Source organism: Carassius carassius, chromosome 17 (assembly GCF_963082965.1).
Source record: "Carassius carassius chromosome 17, fCarCar2.1, whole genome shotgun sequence".
Taxonomy (NCBI): Eukaryota; Metazoa; Chordata; class Actinopteri; order Cypriniformes; family Cyprinidae; genus Carassius; species Carassius carassius.
In genome coordinates, this window is record NC_081771.1 from 9,804,339 (window position 1) to 9,823,840 (window position 19,502).

The window sequence follows — 19,502 nt, forward strand, 5'->3', positions numbered from 1 at the left end:
TGAGAGTGTGAAAGAATATTGTTATGTATTAGTAAAAAATACAGACAGGAAGGGCGTTTTTATTTTCTTGTGTTTTATTTGGTCCAACATCAACCTCGAACAACCAAGAGAAAAAATAAGATTGCATATGAGTTGTTTTGGTTGTGAGTCTGTTGATGCTGATGCACAGATGACGGGGAATCATGGTGTGGCAGGGTAAGCGGAGGCAATGTACTTCTTTCCATCCCCATAGCTGCTGTTGTCCCATGTATAGGTCTGAATGCCCAGAGTCTGTCCTCCCAGACTCACATAACACCTGAGAATACAGTCAAAAAGATGAGTACATAAATCTGATTTACTCGGATAAACAAAGTGAGTTTCATTTGATGAATGGCCGGATGGAGGAATAAATGTGCATAGGCAGACAACAAAGAATTACAACTTACTTCTTGCCAGGGCGGGTGATGTAGCAGAGACTGTAGATAGCAAGATCAAATTCAGGACTAGAGCCAACAAAGGCAGAACCAACCTCTTTGAAATATCCATTCCATTCAAACTGCATTCCCAATACATCAGGATATGTGGTCCACTGAGAGAGGGGAGAAACTTGACTTTTACTCAATCAAAATGTGTAATACAAGTAGACATCCAGACTGTTTTACTGGTTTGATTTGATTCATATGCTCAGTTGTACTCACAGGGCCATTAAAACTATGGCTGTAGTAATTTAGGAGTCCCTGTTTCTCATTCAGATACAACTGCAGCTAGTTGTGAAAACCAGACACCTTTCCACCCTTAATTTCCCCTGTTGACACAATACATGTCAGCCAAAAAGAGATAAAAAGCAGTTTGACAGCCAATCACATGTGCTTACACACTCTGACCTGCAAAGATGTGCTCAAACCCACTGGAGTCCAGTTTGCCACTAGATCGAGAGTAAAGACCAAACCACATCATCTTCAGATCCTGGATAAACTCGCTCTGAGATGAGTATATACCTGAAAACCAGCAGTTTTTAAATTCAAATATTTTGCATGATCTATTTACATTGATTTTTAACGACTGTCATGTTGCAACACAAAATGATAGCAGTCATTAAATTGTTTTCTTCTAGTAATTCACCATTCAGAAGTTTGGTATTGGTAAGTTTTTTTTTTTTTTAATAAAAGTATCTCATGCTCACCGCGGATACATTTCTTTGATCAAAGATACAGTAAAAACAGTAATATTGTGGAATGTTCTTACAATTCAAAAGCTCTTTTCTATTTTAATATATTTAAAAATATAATTTATTCCTGTTATATCATTACTTCAGTCTTCAATGTCACGTGATCTTTCAGAAATTGTTCTTATATACTGATTTGCTCCTCAAGACACGGTTCTTATTATAAGCAATGTTGAGAGGATTTTATTCAAAACAAATCTTCAACATTATGTCTTTACTGTCTCTTTTTAACAACAAAAAAAAAGATCCTTGCTAGAAAAAATGAAATTCTTAAAAAAAAAAAATACTGACCCCAAAAATGGTAATGTAGAATTTTCAAATCGTATTTAATATATACTAAAATAGGTACAATCTCAATATTTTTATCACATTGATGTCACTTAAATTCAAAAGGTACGAAACGAAAAGAGTTTTGAGGTCACGTATACCTTTGGAGTGGAGGAAATTGTAAAGCTCCCTGCCCACATCAGTGTTTATGGTCTGTTGGAGGAAAGTGTCCTGCTCCTGCACTTCCTGTGAGGGCACATCCTCCACTTCCCCTGTCACCCTTCTATAGTTGTCTAATAGATTCAGCAGAGCTTTATATGTGGGCTTGGAGAGCAAAGTACTACTCACTTGCTTGAACAGTCTAAGAGAGAACGAGCACATTATAATACATGATAATAACATGGATGTATGTTTATATATATACTGTGTATATGTGGTTATCTGTGTGTGCACTCTGTGTCTTACGGGCGAGATGAGTGGTCATCCCTGGATCCGGTCTGAGATGAAGAGATCAGTGTCTGAGGATCAATAACCAGTTCTGAGGCTGTGGCCCTGTTATGGTCTAACTTGTACAGCGTCTCAGACAGAGACTTGATCTCAGCATCAGAGACACTGGCTAATGCTTGGGATGGGAAAAGGATGAAGAAAGAGTTAGTGCATGAAAAAACCTGAGCAAAATGAAAGAATAAAAGATGAGGAAAAACTATAACAGTAATTACTGCAATGATGTTAACCAAGCAATTACTGTAAGTAATTTCAAATTTCAACATTCAATTTCTATAATTGGAAATGTGTTGTCTTAGTAGTCAAGAAACCAATGTTAATTATCAGTCAAAAGTCTGAACATGTTCAGTGTCTGTAACTGTAAATCTAACTAGATTTAAGTTTCGTATTGTTTTTGTTTTTATACATTTGTGTGGCAATCCTGGGTGTAATGCAGATTTGTGCTGTTGACAGCTATACCGTAACAGCATTTAACTGAACTTACATCAGATTTATCTCACCTGTATAGAATTTGTAGACTGAAATAATAAAGAAATCATGTTTTAAGAAAATAAAAAAATACATGAAATTTCCTTTTCTCTGAATAGTATTTTAAGTGTTCTTCATACAAATAACTAAACTGATCGATTACCGAATAGGAAATGTGGTGTTTAGCATTTTCTAATGAATTTTGATATTAAGTGTGTGTGAATCTATAGAAGTAGACACAGCTGAGTTTCATGCCATTTTTGGGATCCAAAATATACAGGACTCGAGGTCAATGAGTAACTTATCAAAGATAACCCCGTACTATTTAGAACAAAATCTTTCTCCTATTTTTATTCCTGTTATAAAACCCTGATTTGCCCCACATGACTCGACAAACCTTGAGCATTGTACTGTATATAAGAGACAAATAAAACCTGTGTTTGTTTAGAATTACTTTGAATGATTCATTAGAGTATGTGTTTCTTCGGATTCTTGATTCGTTTATGCCTTTTGTCTAATTGAACACAGACAAGGAGTATTAAACTATATTCATTAAACTATAAACTTCAGTCCAGCTTGACTTGACAGAACAGCAGAATTAGTTTTGCAGCTTTAATGTGCAAGACCAGACCAGCTACTAAACTTTTTTTAAAACCTATACACTTTCAGAAAAGGTACAAAGATGGCCCTGTTTGCCTTTATACTGATACCACCCCAATGACAGCTTTGCACCTTTTTTATGAGAATGATTCTGTAAAACACAGATGTTGACGCTCACCTCGACGACCACACTGCTTTTTATAGTCATCGCAGCAGAATTTGATTACGGAGATTTGGGTATAAGTAATTAGGAGAAAAAAAATGAATGAAATAGGTGAAAGTCAGTATCATAATTTCACACTTACAGAAGTCCAGAGAATCTGACAATGAGAGAGAAGGAGCACTATTTGCATTAGGATAACTATGCTGTACAAGAACCAAAGGTAGCCTACATGAACATGTTCAGTTTAACTGAATGAACAATCAGGATGGAAACTGAAGGTATGAACTTACCGCCGTAGCCCTGAGAGATCAGAGTGATGGTGAGAAAGAGAATGAGGGTGATCTTCATTATGGATTTCAGGCGATTTAGATGCACAAACTACAGATTTGGTTTTGTGCGGGTTGGTTTTTATATTATCTCAGCTCAGTAAAGCTTAAGGAACTCCTCCCATGCATCAACACTTTCTGTTGTGATAATGACTACTGATATTTAATAATAAAGCACTTAGGTGACTCAGTTCGTACGTTTTGATGTGTTACTATGAGCAAAAAGGCAATTTTGGGAGTGGTGCAGATGATTACAAAGAGGAAGTCTGTAATCCAAATATAAAATAAAATAAAATAAATGAATCGCTGTTCCTCTTTTTCAGTCAGCTGGTGCAAAATCTTTTGAGAACAGTTCTCGATTTCAGGCTCCAGAAATGGTAAACACCTGGAGAAAAAGATGAATATACCATTTATATAGAATATACTAATTTAATACAATCTTCTGTGCATCATGGCAATTTCATGGTCTGATCCATTTGCCAAGAATGTGTTCTTGTCAAGAAAGTGTTCGATTAAATACACAAACATTCAGAAGACCAGGTGGTAGCATTCACACTGCAGTCACTATACTCGTCAAAGAGTTTCTTTTTTTATCTCCATGTTGGAGTAGAGCTGACACATTCTTCTTCTTTTGAATTGTAGAGTTGTTTTTTTTCCCCATATTGTACAGCATTTGGAATCAATTCAAGTTGTTTTTAAATGTGACCCTGGACCACCAGTCATAAGGGTCAATTTATTGAAGTTGCGATTTATACATCAGCTCAAAAGCTAAATACATAAGCTTTTCATTATGTCAAGTATAGTTTGTTATGATATGACAATATTTGGCTGAGATACAACTATTTGAAATCTGGAATCTGAGGGTGCAAACAAATAATAAAAAAAATTAATCGCCTTTAAAATTGTCCAAATGCATATTACTAATCAAAAATTACGTTTTGATATATTTACAGTAGAAAAATTACAAAATAATTTCCTGGATCTTTATTTAATATACTAATGATTTTTGGCATAAAAGAAAAATTATTGACTGACTTATTGTCAGTTGATTTGGTTCAAAATAATTCAGACTAACTGATATAAGCCTGGTTTATTTGGTAAACTTTATTTTTGTTACAGGCCACTGGTAATAGTATTGTTATTATTATTATTTGAGCAGGTTTATGCATTTTTTCTTTATAACTTTTATTCTTGCATACCAGTTTCGTTAGGCTTTGTTATTTTCATTTTCGCAGTGAATCGTCAGTAAGCTGCGGTGTGAACTCCTTTGCAGTAGATGGCGCTATATTGAATTCTCTTCTGTTTGACCTTCCTCTCGCTCTGTAGAAAGCGTGCTTCAATGACATTCCAGTTACTGATGTAAGGAAGCTAGTGTCAGTCCTGACGAAGATATAGAAATGGCTTTATATTCTTTATTTCGATCTGTCAGAACAGAATTAGTCAAGGTGGGCTTTGTCTTATTTGTCGTAATTCGCACTCTTATGTTTTAATGTTTTTGGCTGGACGCTTCAGAAGTTATGATGCTCTTTGCATGACAGTCTGCTTTGATATGAAATATTTGGCTGGTTATTAATATAAAGGCGTGTTCTAAATAACAGATGACAGTATTATATAACAGTATTATATATATATATCGGTTTCCATGCGGCTGTGTAATGTTCTGTAGCATCATTTAATCATGTGTCATATTTTTATAATGTGTTGTTCATAGGGATGTGTCCCACAGCATGTTCAGTCTCTCTTCACCAGCTGCCCGAGTCTAGCAGCAGATAAAGCACTTCTCCTCAAATTACGTAAATCTACAGGCTACACCTTCATCAACTGCAAAAAGGCCCTGGAGAAATTCAACAATGATGTTACACAGGTGTGGTCCATGATTTTGAAAAGATTGCTGTAAAAAGAATGGAGGATCTTATGCAAAATATCTTATATACATTTTAACTTTACTACTTGAATTTTAAACCCAATGTATTTTTTTTTACTAAAAAGATTTAACAAGTTGCTGTGTATTACCTACAAGTTGTCTGATTTGTCAGGCACAAATAGTAAACTCACATCCTTGTCATGGTTGTTGTCATCTCTGTTTATATATATGTATATAAATATGTAATTTAGATGTGTATAAAGTAAGGGTGTGCATGCACAAGCCTGGACTTGGAAAGGATGAGTGATTTATGATTTGCAAAGTTTGATGTTTGTAGGCAGAAAGCTGGCTGCATGAACAAGCCAAAAAAGAGGGCTGGAGCAAAGCGAGTAAACTGGAAGGTCGAAAAGCCAAGGAAGGGCTGATTGGTCTCCTTATGGGTGACAATGCTGCTGTCATGATTGAGGTATCTTAACGTGAATGTGTAATTTGGTGGACAAAATGATGCAGTGTGACTGACCTGAAATGTATGTTTTTCTTTTCAGATGAACTGTGAGACAGATTTTGTGGCGAGGAATGAGAAATTTCAGCAGTTGGTGAAGGATATTGCTTTGTCTGTATTGGCTCATAACAGCAGCAAAAAACAGACCGGGTATATTAAGGTACATTCATAGTCCTTTTCAGAAATATGCATTTCTTCCACGTTTTCTGTAACCTCTGAGTCTAACTGCTGATCTGTTCTCTGATTCAGAGTGTGCTGTCTTCTGAGGACATTAGTAAGCTCCATGTTCCTGAGGGACCCTCACTGGCAGATCAGATAGCCTTGACTATAGGTGAGATAAACCATGATATATTGTTTGGGAGTTTGCCTTTGCATATATTTACTTTGGGATATCTTTATAAAACCAGGCTATGATTTCTTGCTACTTAAAGTAAATGTACACTAATGGTCAGAATTTAGGCCCAGTATTTAAAAGCATACATTTTATTCAGTAAAGGTTAGTTAAATTAATCAAAAGTAACAAAAAAAATAGTACAAAAAATCAGTTTCAAATAAATGCTGTAATTTCTTTTCAACAAATAATCCTGCAACTGTTTTCACCTGCAACTGCTTTTTATTTTAAAATATATTAAAATAGAAAACTGTTATATTTAATATTACACAATAATACTATTTTACTGATTTTTTTTAATCAAATAAACACAGCATAATTGTGCATAAGGAAACATCAGAACATCTTACTGACCCCCAACAGAATTGTTCTGTGTTGTACAAGAAATGATATAATTACATGAAGTGGTTATATCTTATTAATCATCAAGTCATTATATCTTCACAACATGAGTTACACTCGCCTGCAATTTGAACACACCCCTGTCTGTTGGCTACCTTCTAATAATTAAAATATAACAAGAAAAATAACTTTCCTCATTCTCATCTCATTTCACTATTCTGTTTGTTCCTCTTCAGGGCGATTAGGTGAGAACATTGGCATGCGGCGGGCCGTGTCACTTGCTGTGCCCTCTGATTGGCACATTGGCTCATACGTTCATGGGGCAGTTCCCGGGCAGGTTGGCATTGAGATGGGGCGCTATGGATCGCTAGTTGTGTTTCAAGGTGGACCTAAGGATGGGACGGACGCTCTGGGAAGGAAGCTGGGGCAACATATAGTGGGCGAAGCACCTGTTTCTCTTGGCAACATGGATGATATACCATGTGGTGAATCTGAGACGAGACTTTTGCCCCAGACTTTCCTCCTAGATCCCAAATATACTGTGGGACAGTACCTGACTCTACAGAACGCACGTGTGCTAGACTTCATACGCTTCCAGTGTGGAGAGAGCACCAGTCAGGAGGAGTGAACACAGCTGTTTTGAGTGAGAAAATATATTTCCTTAAAGGATCCATCAGCTTGGTTTAAAATCATATTTTTAGTATAAAATTCAGTGTAAAATATCTATACTTCTTTAATTTTAACAAAAAACAGGCTCAGATCATATCCATGATATCTCTGCCTGCACCCCTCAACCAAAATTCTAGTTTATCCATGAAGTGAATGAAGAAAATTAATTGTAAAGTGGTCTAATAGTCATCGTTGTGACTATGACATGAAATGACATGTTACTGGTAAAAATAATAAATAAAAACAAAGCCTCAGATGGGTGAATCTGAAGTTCTATGCTGGTTCTGTGCCATCACCAAAAAATAAACGTTTTGCGATCTGAAATACGTTATGCGTCATAGTTTTGTCATAGGTTTTGATTTTGACCAAATACCAAGGTTTATAGAGAACCTAGTTAAGCATCTGACCTGGACAAGCGTCTATGTAGACAAGTGTCTAATCTAGTGCTTTACTGCCACCTACTGAGTTTATTTCGACAGAATAATTCTGTTAATCTGTGTCTTTTTATTTTACACCTTTTACCCTGTGATAATTCAGCTACAAGTTCTGTAATCAAACTCTAAACAGCAATATTAGAAATGCTCTTAAGCAGCCCTGGATAGGATATCAGGTTTACTTTACACTTAATGCATACAGCATCTGAAAAGTTGATTTAATTAGACTATTTATTCTTTTTTTTGGGTTATTGGGTAAGACGGATGTTGCAACATGCACTCCTATGTACCCTCTTGTTAACCTTTGTGGTTGATTACAAAGCATCAAACTCAGAAACCTAACTTTCACAACTGTTGCTTATCCTAACAAAGCAAGTATTGCATGTGAAAGGATTTTTGTATTAAAGCATATATGGTATGAACATAAAAACAAGCAAATGACATAACATTGAAAGAGCTAAATAGCAATATCAGTATTTAAAACAGTTCTTATATTCTAGATGTGGTAATACCCATCTTGACTGGAACTTTACTGCCATCTAGTGGAGTGCACAATATCATGTGCATGTTTCTAATAATTTCTTTGAAGATCTGTTCAGAAGATATCAGATGATATATTAAGAGACCTGCTTTTTTATTGATATGATGACATTATTTATTTTTTTATTAACTTGGTAATAATTAAAAAAAATTATATAATATTTTAAATATCAGTTCATAGATCTTTTTGTGGGTTACCTTTTTTTTGTCAGCTAAACCCCTTTCTCTCTTAATAATAAAGGTTATTCTATGGTATCACTGCAAAACCCCGTTTTGGAACCATATTTACTTGACAAACCCTCTAAAATTTTAATTTAACATTTGGATGTTCAGAATTCTGTATTGTCACTAGTGTTTTAGGAAATCCGTCAAACTGAACATTATAATAATAATAAACTCAAATTAAGCAAAAAAAAAAAAAAAATAGATAAATGAAAAAAACACAGAAGTATATTACAATTATAAATCAATTGTACTGTAAATAAAATAATAATATTTGATTATAATTGTGATTTTATTTTACATTAAAATGTAAAGCTGACATTTTTTAAGTGCTATGGTTTTAAATGCTATGATCAGGTCCACAGTGCGGCTACCAACCAAGGAAACGTAAAGAAAAATTAACCCAGCAATTATGTTTTGGAGAATAATATGTCTCGTTTAAATAATATTTCTGTATTCAGTTCATCACTTTCAAACATTCAAACTATTGAGTTTTTTTGTGAAATACAGTTGTAATGTTGTAAATATATGTTAACAAAAATGTTGAAAACGTATGTGGATTGGGGGAGCAGGGTAACCCCAGTAACTTTGTTTCCTGTGTATTGACAGACAGCTCTCATGTTGCCATGTAGAGAGAAATCGGGAATAAGTGCTGATGGGTTGTGTCCGCTGTGTAAACATGATGCTTACTGTAGTTCTGGAACATATGAACATGTATTTGTTTGAGCTGTGTCCTCTACTGTACAGACATGAATTTACATTTAGCAGACGCTTTTATCCAAAGCGACTTACAGTGCATTCAGGCATTTTTTTTTACCTAACGTGTTCCCTGGGAATCGAACCCACAGCCTTACGCTGCTAACGCATTGCTCTACTACTTGAGCCACAGGAACACTAAATTTAAGTGAAAGGGCTTTTACATTTGTAAGAGAATAAACAAGAAAGCCTTGCACAGACTTAAAATGTAAGTTTAAAGTAGGCTACTCTATCATATATAGTGGTTTTAATTTTATTTCAAATAATTATGCAGGATTATTGCTTTTCATCTGTAGCTCAAACAGTACTAGGGCCGAGGCCATAGTTTGAAATCCCAAGAACAGTATGAAAGGATAAAATGTGAGTTGAAAGCAATATAATTCGTTTGGGATGCGTAATTAAAACAACTCCTGCATGCGTTTGGGGGGGGGGGGGGGGGGGTACATTACGGTATCCATATTTTCTTCTACTGCGCACGTAAGTCTGACACACAGGTAATGACAGAAGAGGGAAACCAGCGCCCGCACAATTCGATTGGCCGATTCGGATTGAATAGAGTTGCCATGACGTCATCGTGAATATAGCGGTGTAGCAGAGAGTGTTCGCCCATACTGTAATTCACACAGCGCTCGCGACGACGCTCCCCCCTCAAACACTGCTGTCATGGTAAGTACATTATCAAAGCCAGCATCTCTCTTTTTCACTATGATGCAGGTAATGCCTATTAGTCATAGACTCGTTGGGTTTACCGATGAGACCGTTAGACACAACGTTGATCAATCTAAGGTATTTAAGCCATCAAGCTCTGCTGTCAGTCCAATATATCATCCATTCAATATTCAAAAGTTTTAGTTTGCACTGAGTGTTTAATTTTGTAGGATAATCTTAGTGTCGTTTATTGGAATATCAAACCAATGCATCTTTTGTTTTAACGCTGATCTTCTTAATCGCCGTCATTATCCTGGCATGGACAGTCTGACTTCACTGAGGATCAGATTTGTGGTGAGTAATAAATGTTGACTATTTAAATGTTATAATGCTATGACTTCATTGGGTTTATATAGTTGCGTTTGTGTTTGATGCAAAATAAACGTAGGCCCGTAACGTTACATCCGTTGGACTGGCTGACAGATGTGCAGTCAATGCTTAGTTCTCAGAAGAACACACGATATGGTGTGTAGCCTACATGCTGTGTTGTACCTAATGTCCAAATTTGACGCATAAAAATAGACAGGAGGGATCTTTGATGTGTCAGTTTCTGGAGCTGAAACGCTGAGGTTTAAATGCAGGCGGTTTCCAGATGCGTCGCGTTTGAAAACACCGGAAGCTGTTGCAGTGGAATCACTGGAATGTGAAGCTAGAGACGCGGACATACAAGGAACATGAAAAAATATTTGGATGTGAATTTAAGAAAATAGTAATAGAATATGACCTTTTTGAAAAAAAAAAAACATTTGTTTAACTTTCTGACTCGAATCTTTTAAATCAGCACACTAAAAACATTTGCTCACTGAACCCTTTGCTTGTTACATTGTTATGCCTGCAGATATGGTAAAAAATATTATCTATGGTATTTCTACCAGTAGGCTACGTGGCGATGTATAGTATATCTTTAGTTTTATGAGTAAATCATTCACCCAACCGATTTGTAAGCCTCTTTACCATATAGAGTTACAGTATTTTAATTATTAATAAAAGAGTGCAATGGATAAACATTCCGCAAAATGATCAATAGCATGCATTTATTATTAAAGGAAACCGATTTAATTTAATTTTATTCATGAGTCGTTCACAAGCGAAACAAGTCATATTGAACTGTATTTAAATTGTTTTCAAATCTACTAATAGCAGCCTAGACTTAATGTATAATGTTTAGGCATCATTCCTCATAGAAAACACATCAGATTTATTATTTCTCTGTAATGAACTGCTGTGTTTGAATTTTATCACAAATAAAAACAACAATAACATCAAAGATGTTCATTACATTTTTACTTCACTAAATTGTGTATGTACTTTGGTCTTTTTAAAACATTTCTAATTCTTTTGTTGGTCTATTATGTAGTATTCCTCCTTGTTTATGACAAAACTCACACTAGACAGTAGAGTACATAGTGTATAGTGACTCATTTGGGACAAAACTAATATTCTTATTGATGTCGGGCTTGTTCTCCCTTCTGCCCATATATGGTTAATCACAGAATGTGTGTGTGTGTGTGTGTGTGTGTGTGAAGTTTGACTCAGGGCGGCCTGGGAAGCATTGCATTCCTGTAAACTGCTCTGCCAAGCACTATGATAGTGATCTCAAAGCCTCCAGCAAGAACAAATAGCCTAATGATTTTAGATCAAATCAAAATGTGCTTGTTATTTTAGAATAAATCACAATAATTTTTACTCATTGTCATTTTCATTTTCAGTCCACATAACTACTTAAAAATTTTCTACATCACCTGTCTAAAGCATTTTCTCGCTCTCATTCTCTCCCTAACAGAATTTAAGGAGGCCTTCCTCCTTTTTGACCGAACAGGAGATGGGAAGATCATGTACAGTCAGTGTGGGGATGTGATGCGTGCTCTGGGGCAAAACCCTGTCAATGCTGAGGTCCTCAAAGTCCTGGGCAACCCCAGTAATGAAGGTCTGGTCTTTATTTTGCTGTTATGATTCAACCACGCCTTGTCCTGAATGATTTGCTAAAAATAATTTTAAGTTACAATGTTTAAAAGCTCTGCGCTCTTCATTTAATGGGATAGTGTATGACTCTGTCCCTTCCCCTGATCACTAAGCTATACTTGTTTACATTCTGTCAGACAAAAGCAATGTTTCTCATGTAATCAGTCTAAATGCACTCAGACCCACTTCACTTTCCCACTGATTTAATCTAGATTTGTCTTTATTCTCCACACTTGTAATTATAAAGTAATAATTTTCTTACTTAATTCCCAGTGGATTAAGATGTTGATGTGAATAAAAATAGTGATTTTTAATGTCCATTCTCTCAGATATGAACATGAAAATGCTGGACTTTGAGCAGTTCCTGCCCATGCTGCAGGCCATCGCTAAGAACAAGGATCAGGGTTCCTTCGAGGACTTTGTGGAGGGGCTGCGTGTATTTGACAAAGAGGGAAATGGAACGGTGATGGGCGCTGAGCTTCGACATGTCCTTACTACACTGGGTAAAGAGTCACGGCCTCTTATAGAATGATTTTACAGTAGAGTACAATACTTTTATTATTTTCAAGGTTTCTTCTACTTGGGAAGCATCTTAGGATGTTTTCTTTTTCTGCTATTGTCACCTTTAACTGAGAATGCTACTCTTTCTAAAGCTGCTTTAGCGTACTTTTATTAGGAGTAATTATTACGGAAATAATACGTACAATCTGAATGTAAAGTTTTTAGAGACATAATTGGATTTTATTTAAATGAAAATGTATTTTAGTTAAAATTTATATTAAGTGCAATTAGCTGAACTTTAGAGTGCTTTATTTGACCACTTAAGTAGGTGTTATTACTTCTATTGTCTTTAAAACATGGTTAATGTGTGCTGCATTTATCGTAAACTAAAATATGTACTTTCTGTTGAAACATTTGTAATGAAAAATTAGCAAATTAGTACATTTAAAATAGATTAAATTAAAATGTAGTTTAGAATAAAACACTACAGTTCAAATTATGGAGTAGTTTACATGTACTTTAGTATGTTAGTCAACATATCAAATAAGTGTACTTCTGTAATTCTTGATTTAAAATGTACCTTTATATGACATTATTAAAAGCATACTTAAGTGGTAAAGATTTGAAGTATACTTAAGTGGCCTTTTATTTCATTAACACTATTTTATCTGCACATTCAATACAATTAAGCGCACTGTTTTCAAAAGGTACACATTACTAAAAAATATACTGACTCAAGTCTCTGATTTGGTGCATTTTATAGTGCTTTTAACTAACAGGAAAAATATTCAGAAATAAAACCCACAGATATTTTTGAACCATAAAATTTAATTTGTATCAAATGAAACTTTTTGTTGGATAAAAGATCAGTCCTTTCAATCCCGAAGAGGCTGACCACCAACAGAGAAATAAAAGCACCTTGCAGTTGTTTTCATAAAGAGAATTTAATGCATTTTGCCCGTGTTTTATGATAGGTGAGAAGATGACAGAGGAAGAGGTGGAGACGCTCTTGGCAGGACACGAGGACGCTAATGGGTGCATCAATTATGAAGGTACAACAATCACATATGGGCCTTTTTTCTTCTCTGAACATCAAGACTACAGTAGAAGTTTTGAAGTCAGTATGTAATCCATTTGCCTTTCCTTCCGACAGCATTTGTGCGCCACATTATGGCTGGTTGAGGAGAGGGTACGGATGGTCCTCAGTTAGTTTTTACTCATTCTTGTCTCCTGCAGCTCCCTCTCTACTGTGTCCCCTTGGCTGTAGCGTAGCATGTAGCATTTCTGCATGTGCATAGGCGTCTCCTGACTCCTACTTTTGCCATGATGATGCTAAATTTGCTGGTTACCCTGATGCCAACTTCCCCCGAAACAACCCATTACTCTTTATTCTAAAATACAGTGTTATTGCATATCCAAATCCCTTTTGCTTGCATTAGTTCTAACAGGCCACATACACACTGCAGCAAAAAACAGTTATCAATCCACTTAATATGCTCTGTACACAGAGTTTGGTCATTTACTTGAATAATAACTAATTTTTTTCTGTTTTTAAATGTGATAGTCACTCCTACATTTTTGCAGTGTGTATGCAGCCAGAGAATATATGGAAGCTGATGGTATTGTGAAAGAAAAATTACTGTCAGCATCATATTAAAGGTTAAAATGGTGCCAGGGTGGTAGATTCGGGCTAAAAATATATTTTTTTAGATTTGAGTCAATTTCTCATTTTGAGAATCAGTCTTTTAGTCTATGCTGTTTTAATTTAATGTGTGAACGTATCATCTGCTGTGGAAACATATCAATAAAACAGATTGTAAACAATATGTAATGTAAAGTTACATTTATCTCCGAAAAGCAATTCGACCATTGATCAAGCTATTGACCTTTAATATTATAGTAATGTACCAACTAACAGCCTTCCCTGTAAAGCTTACAGCATTAGTTATGAGAAGGGTTTTTTTTCTTGAGAAAAAATTGACATGCACTGTACCTGATATACCCAAATGAATCAATATCAAATTGAATTTATTGAAGACTGTTATTAAGTCAAATTGCAAGCTTGTGAGTCATAATCATAATCAAATCGTGGAAATTGTGTAAACACCCAGCCCTATTCTTTATTTTTGAAATTCTGCAGTCACCTTAAGAGGCTTTGTAAAGAGGTGTTCTGTTAATTCTAGTTTCCAGTCCTGTCACTTTGCTGTTCCTGCTTTCTATCTCTTTTGTACTTGTGTATTTATCTGTTCTCCCCATGCCTATGTAAGGTATGCTAACTCATTCAAATTTCTTTTAGGCCTGGACAATCTCTTTTTCCTCCCCCTTTCCTTCCAATCATCCTGGGGCTTCTGCATTTCACCTCCTGTGGTTGCCGGGAAATGTTACTGAACTACACATGCAGTCTGTTGTTTTAGCGCGATCTGTGGCTGTTTATGGATCTGGAATTTCTAGAACCTAACGTGTTGTGTCCATGGCAACATTTGCTGACCTACTGGGTCGAATGTTCTTGGATCACTGCCTCATACTACTTTTTTCTCTCTCTTTTACAGAACTCGTAAGGATGGTCATGAGCGGTTGAAGAATTCAGACACGTTTATTTTATTTTTGCCCCCCATTTATGTGATTCTTCATTTCCATATCAGCTTTTTTAATTATTTGATCTTTTTTTTTTTTCCTTAAGTGCCTTTTATCATGTTTCTGGAGAATTATGGCTCAAGTCATTCCAAAAACTTCCACTGGTGTTCATAGGTTTGCTTGAATACCTTTCAGCCATTACATTCATTCCATCAATTATTGTATTCAGCCCCTATCCGTCTTAAACTGTGAGGGACATTTTGGTTGGCTCTTACTGTAGTTTTTTTTTATTTTTAATTAACCTTTTGTCTAAATGTTTGTTAGTCATTTGACATCCCTCTTTATTGTCTGCTGTGAATCATAATAAATATTCTGAATGATCTTTGATTTTGTTGATTTGTCTTTATGTCAGGGCTGTGAGTGTGGGTGTAGTGTATGTGTGGGAGAATATGGGTGAGTTGCCTTGTAGGGGATTTTTGTACCAACCATTTCCATTGTAGTATAGTTAACTCTCTCCCAATAAACATAATACAAGACCATACCAATTTAGGAGTATGTGAAGGTGCTTGAATGTGTTGGCCCGGAATCCTGGTGCTGCCAAGATGTTTTAGTGGTCCTGTGTTTACCTTATAAGACAAGTGCACTCGCTAAAAAAACCTAAAGAAAAGGACTGTTTAGACATTAGTAGTATGTATAATAACACCTTGTGGTTCTAACAATATAGTTCATCTGTCATTATTGTTTAGACCTATTCATACCATAATGATATGGAAGCCTGTTTCAGCCACAAACTCAGAATTCTGACTTTTTCTCGCAATTGTATATTTATGTGTAACAATTCTTAGTTTAATGTATTTCTGACATTTTTCCACAGAATTTAGAGCTTACATCTTGCATTTCTGTTTTTGTTTCCAGCATGGAATCAAAAATAAAACGTACTTTCATTTAATGTGCTAGTGTGAATGCTAATATAGTTTTATCATGTGCTGGTTTGGATGCTAATATAGTTCTCTTTATAGGTATTGTTCTTGGTATATGCAGTGGTGGCCAAAATTATTAGAACACTTGGCATATTTAAAAGTTTTGAGTTGTTTTTGTTGATTTGGATATACAGTGCCCATAAAACAAACTATTGCCAGAACTATCTGCAATGGAAGGAATCTGCTGCAACATTGAAAATGATGGACTGCTCCCCTCAAAGTCCGGACCTCAACCCCATCGAGCAAATTTGGGGCGAGTTGGAAAATAAACTGGATAGATCTATTGTATATTCAAAGGAACGCCCTTGGCTTGAGTTGCAGAAGGTATGGGATAACATTAGTATTGAAGTTCTGAGGAAATATTTTGACACTTTACCCGAGAGATGCACTGCAGTAATTGCTGCAAAAGTTGGACATACCGAAAATATTAAAGTTAAAAGTGGATAAAAACAGTACGACTCTCTTTATCTGATATTTGTTGTGCTTCGAGAAACCATCTGCATGTATCACGAACATTATGAAATCAAATCATGTTTTGAAGGCAAAAAAGGTCAGTGTTTTCAAATCTGACAGGTGTTCTAATATTTTGGCCACCACTGTGGTTTTTTTTTTAGTTTGAAAGATAAGTATTATAAATAATAGTTCTGCTTTCTGCCCTAGAATTCTTTTTCCTTCTAGTTTAAATTGGGCACATTCATGATAAACTTGAGAGCTTCTTTTTTTGTACAACTGAAATATTTTTTCACATTTCTAGCATGATAAATGTTGAATTCTCCTTTTAATCGACAATACAAGATAATGCTTATATTCTGAGAACTCTTCACACAGTTCATATCACTGATGATGTCTTTTATTGTGCAGAATCATTCAGGATTTTTGAAACCAAACTCAATCCATTCGTAGTCAAACAGGTGCTAGACAGCTCCTGCTACATCTCCTCAAAGGACGAACTGAACATCTTCAAACATTCACACACATCTCAATGCAATGGTTACCAGCTTTCACCAAAAAAAAAGTATAAACAAAATGTAAAAAAAAAGAACACAACTACTTATACCACTACAATGTAAAAGACAAAGACCAAAGAGCTGAGCAAACTGCTCGAATGACATTTTCAACACTGGTTAAGAGTCGTGCAAAAGTGTGAAGTTGATGTGAATCTGTTCTGTCAGTAATACTGCATGTTGGACTACTGCATATGTGTTTTTTCACATATATGTCTAAGGATGTAAACTGATTGAATGAATGATGCATTTATATAGCACTTTATAGCTTTAGCACTTTATATAGCACCCAAAGCGCTTTACAATCATGTGGGGGGGGGGGGGGGGGGTCTCTCTTCAAACACCACCAGTGTTGTGGGTCCACAGTACAATGGAGGTTGTGCGCTCACCACACACCAGCTACAGGTGGAGAGGAGAGAGAGTAATAGAGCCAGTCAAGTGGATGGGGATTATTAGGAAGCCAAGATTGACAAGGGCCAGTGGAGGCAATTTGGACAGGACACCGGGGTTTCACCCCTACTCTTAATGAGAAGTGCCATGGGATTTTTTAATAGCCACAGAGATTCAGGACCTCGTCTCAGGTTTAATGTCTCATCCAAAAGACAGTGCTTTTTGACATTACTATAGTGTGCTCATCACTATACTGGGGCGTTAGGACCCACGCTCACCCAGCTGGCCTCACTAACACCTCTTCCAACAGCAACCTAGTTTACCCAGGAGGTCTCCTATCCAGGTACTGACCAGGCTCAACCCTGCTTAGCTTCAGTGGGCAACCAATCTTGGGTTGCAGGGTGATATGACTGCAGTTTGTGTATGAGTTTGTCAATTGTGATATTGGCAGATTTTACATCCAACACTACTAGCATGTGTAGTCTGGAAACATGGCAAATTAATGTAGATTAAAAAAAACAAACATACGTACATACAAAAAGATGTGTGGCAAATCAAAGCGTGCATGCACACCACACACACACACACACACACACACACACACAAAGAGTCCAGCTTCATCGTATAAAGCGACTGACACTTTCACATGAACATGTCAATAATACGACAACATCCACAGTCAGAAAGAGAAGGAAACATTACAGACATGTATAATATGATAACAGCATTACATCATTTGTAATAGTGTAAAGAAACATATAAAAATACAAAAATAGGACAGTTACAGTATGAAGATATGAGATACACAGACCACAGCTGCAAATGTAACTTTAAAATCCCTTGTCTCTACTCGGGTAGTTGCCACTAATTTGTAAAACAAAATGGTTTTCCTTCATGTTGTAAATACTTTCTGTGGGTTTGGCCTGTTACTAAAACACCTCCACACACACACACACACACACACACACACACACACACACACACACACACACACACACACACACACACACACACACACACACACACACACACACACACACACACACACACACACACAACACACACACACAACACACACACACACACACACACACACACACACACACACACACACACACACACACACACACACACACACACACACACACACACACACACACACACACACAAAACACATTTTTTAACCCTTGTGTGTCCTTAAAGACATTTTTATCTTTAATGTAATTTCTTTGATAATTTTGTCTGTGTTAATGTAAGCAGCATAAATGTTGAAATGTGTAAAAAAAATATTTTTTTATATTTAATTTGTAATATTTTACCCCAAATATATTTTACTCTAGAGATAAAAATGAGTTACACTCAAATATCCCGACTTAAACCCATTAAAACAGCATTGCCATTAAGCATAAACTTCTGGATTGTATTTTATTTCATTTTATTTAAGGTTTATTTTATTTCAATTGATGATCTTTAAAACGATTTTAGTTTTATTTAATATTTTAGTTAATATAAAAACCCTGATCCAATACTCTAATAATCAATATCATATTTTTTCATGAACACCAGTGGCATTATGTAAACAAACAAGCATTCTAAGAGTTAAAATCCTGAAAATGACTACATTTTTGGTAGTTAAGATCAGGACAGATGCTGGGAAATTATCAATGTCAGTGAAAGCTGAAAAAATATTACTATGATATAGGGATGGGACGATAACCGGTTTTATCGATAACCGTGATAAAATGTGCTGAAGGTTAGTAATATCGTTTAAAAATGAATTATCACTAAAACCGTGTTTGATTATCGCGGTTTTAATAACTCGCTATTAAATCATGTCCAGCCAGCAACAGTCTGACGCAAGTGCAGCGCACAATGTTTTTTTGTTTTTTTTCGAGAAGGAATGGCGAGTCAGTGACTTTTCTATGCTTTTCTATGCTTCTACACTTTTCATTGTAAGGAAGGAAATGCCACAGAATTTAATCTTTCTTTAAATTAAGTGCATAGAGTTGCTTGTTTTATTAGTTGTTTGTTGATTATTAAATATAAAACTTGCTGAAATGTTTTCAGTGTGAGCATCAACTATTTTTGAACACTTTCATCTCGTTTCAACAAAACCGTGATAATATTGATA

At 35.7% G+C, this 19,502-nt stretch overlaps 3 protein-coding genes across 4 annotated transcripts; 2 read left to right on the forward strand and 1 right to left on the reverse strand.

Moving 5' to 3' along the window:
* Positions 1 to 56: 56 nt before the first annotated feature.
* LOC132161026 (uridylate-specific endoribonuclease A-like) lies at positions 57 to 3,890 on the reverse strand. The gene is given in 7 exon segments (XM_059570793.1): positions 57 to 295; positions 426 to 568; positions 678 to 784; positions 864 to 977; positions 1,633 to 1,832; positions 1,937 to 2,093; positions 3,497 to 3,890. Coding segments are annotated over 7 exon segments (894 nt in total). The 5' UTR covers positions 3,555 to 3,890; the 3' UTR covers positions 57 to 180.
* A 942-nt stretch (positions 3,891 to 4,832) lies between these two features.
* Positions 4,833 to 7,624, forward strand: LOC132161025 (elongation factor Ts, mitochondrial). The gene is made up of 6 exons (XM_059570792.1): positions 4,833 to 4,977; positions 5,244 to 5,396; positions 5,734 to 5,862; positions 5,942 to 6,058; positions 6,148 to 6,229; positions 6,868 to 7,624. Exons 1-6 carry the CDS (start codon positions 4,930 to 4,932, stop codon positions 7,257 to 7,259), a joined length of 921 nt encoding a protein of 306 aa, XP_059426775.1. The 5' UTR covers positions 4,833 to 4,929; the 3' UTR covers positions 7,260 to 7,624.
* A 2,171-nt stretch (positions 7,625 to 9,795) lies between these two features.
* On the forward strand, positions 9,796 to 15,384 carry LOC132161027 (myosin light polypeptide 6-like). 2 transcript variants are annotated; one of them, XM_059570795.1, is made up of 7 exons: positions 9,796 to 9,918; positions 10,227 to 10,254; positions 11,744 to 11,887; positions 12,252 to 12,425; positions 13,398 to 13,475; positions 13,577 to 13,612; positions 14,973 to 15,384. In XM_059570795.1, the coding sequence occupies exons 1-6, from the start codon at positions 9,916 to 9,918 to the stop codon at positions 13,603 to 13,605; spliced, it is 456 nt and encodes a 151-aa protein (XP_059426778.1). In that variant the 5' UTR covers positions 9,796 to 9,915; the 3' UTR covers positions 13,606 to 13,612; positions 14,973 to 15,384. The 2 variants fall into 2 exon arrangements, with proteins under 2 accessions (XP_059426778.1, XP_059426777.1); XM_059570794.1 differs by lacking the exon at positions 13,577 to 13,612 and having other exon boundaries at positions 9,797 to 9,918.
* Positions 15,385 to 19,502: the final 4,118 nt, after the last annotated feature.

Excerpts from the sequence above, each read along its gene's own strand:
- LOC132161027 (XM_059570795.1), top strand. Across the intron at positions 10,255-11,743 it reads CACTGAGGATCAGATTTGTG|AATTTAAGGAGGCCTTCCTC; the intron begins GTGAGTAATAAA and ends TCTCCCTAACAG. Across the intron at positions 12,426-13,397 it reads ACATGTCCTTACTACACTGG|GTGAGAAGATGACAGAGGAA; the intron begins GTAAAGAGTCAC and ends GTTTTATGATAG.
- LOC132161025 (XM_059570792.1), top strand. The coding sequence starts at position 4,930 with ATGGCTTTATATTCTTTATTTCGATCTGTCAGAACAGAATTAGTCAAG. Across the intron at positions 4,978-5,243 it reads TCAGAACAGAATTAGTCAAG|GGATGTGTCCCACAGCATGT; the intron begins GTGGGCTTTGTC and ends TGTTGTTCATAG. Across the intron at positions 5,863-5,941 it reads ATGCTGCTGTCATGATTGAG|ATGAACTGTGAGACAGATTT; the intron begins GTATCTTAACGT and ends TTTTCTTTTCAG.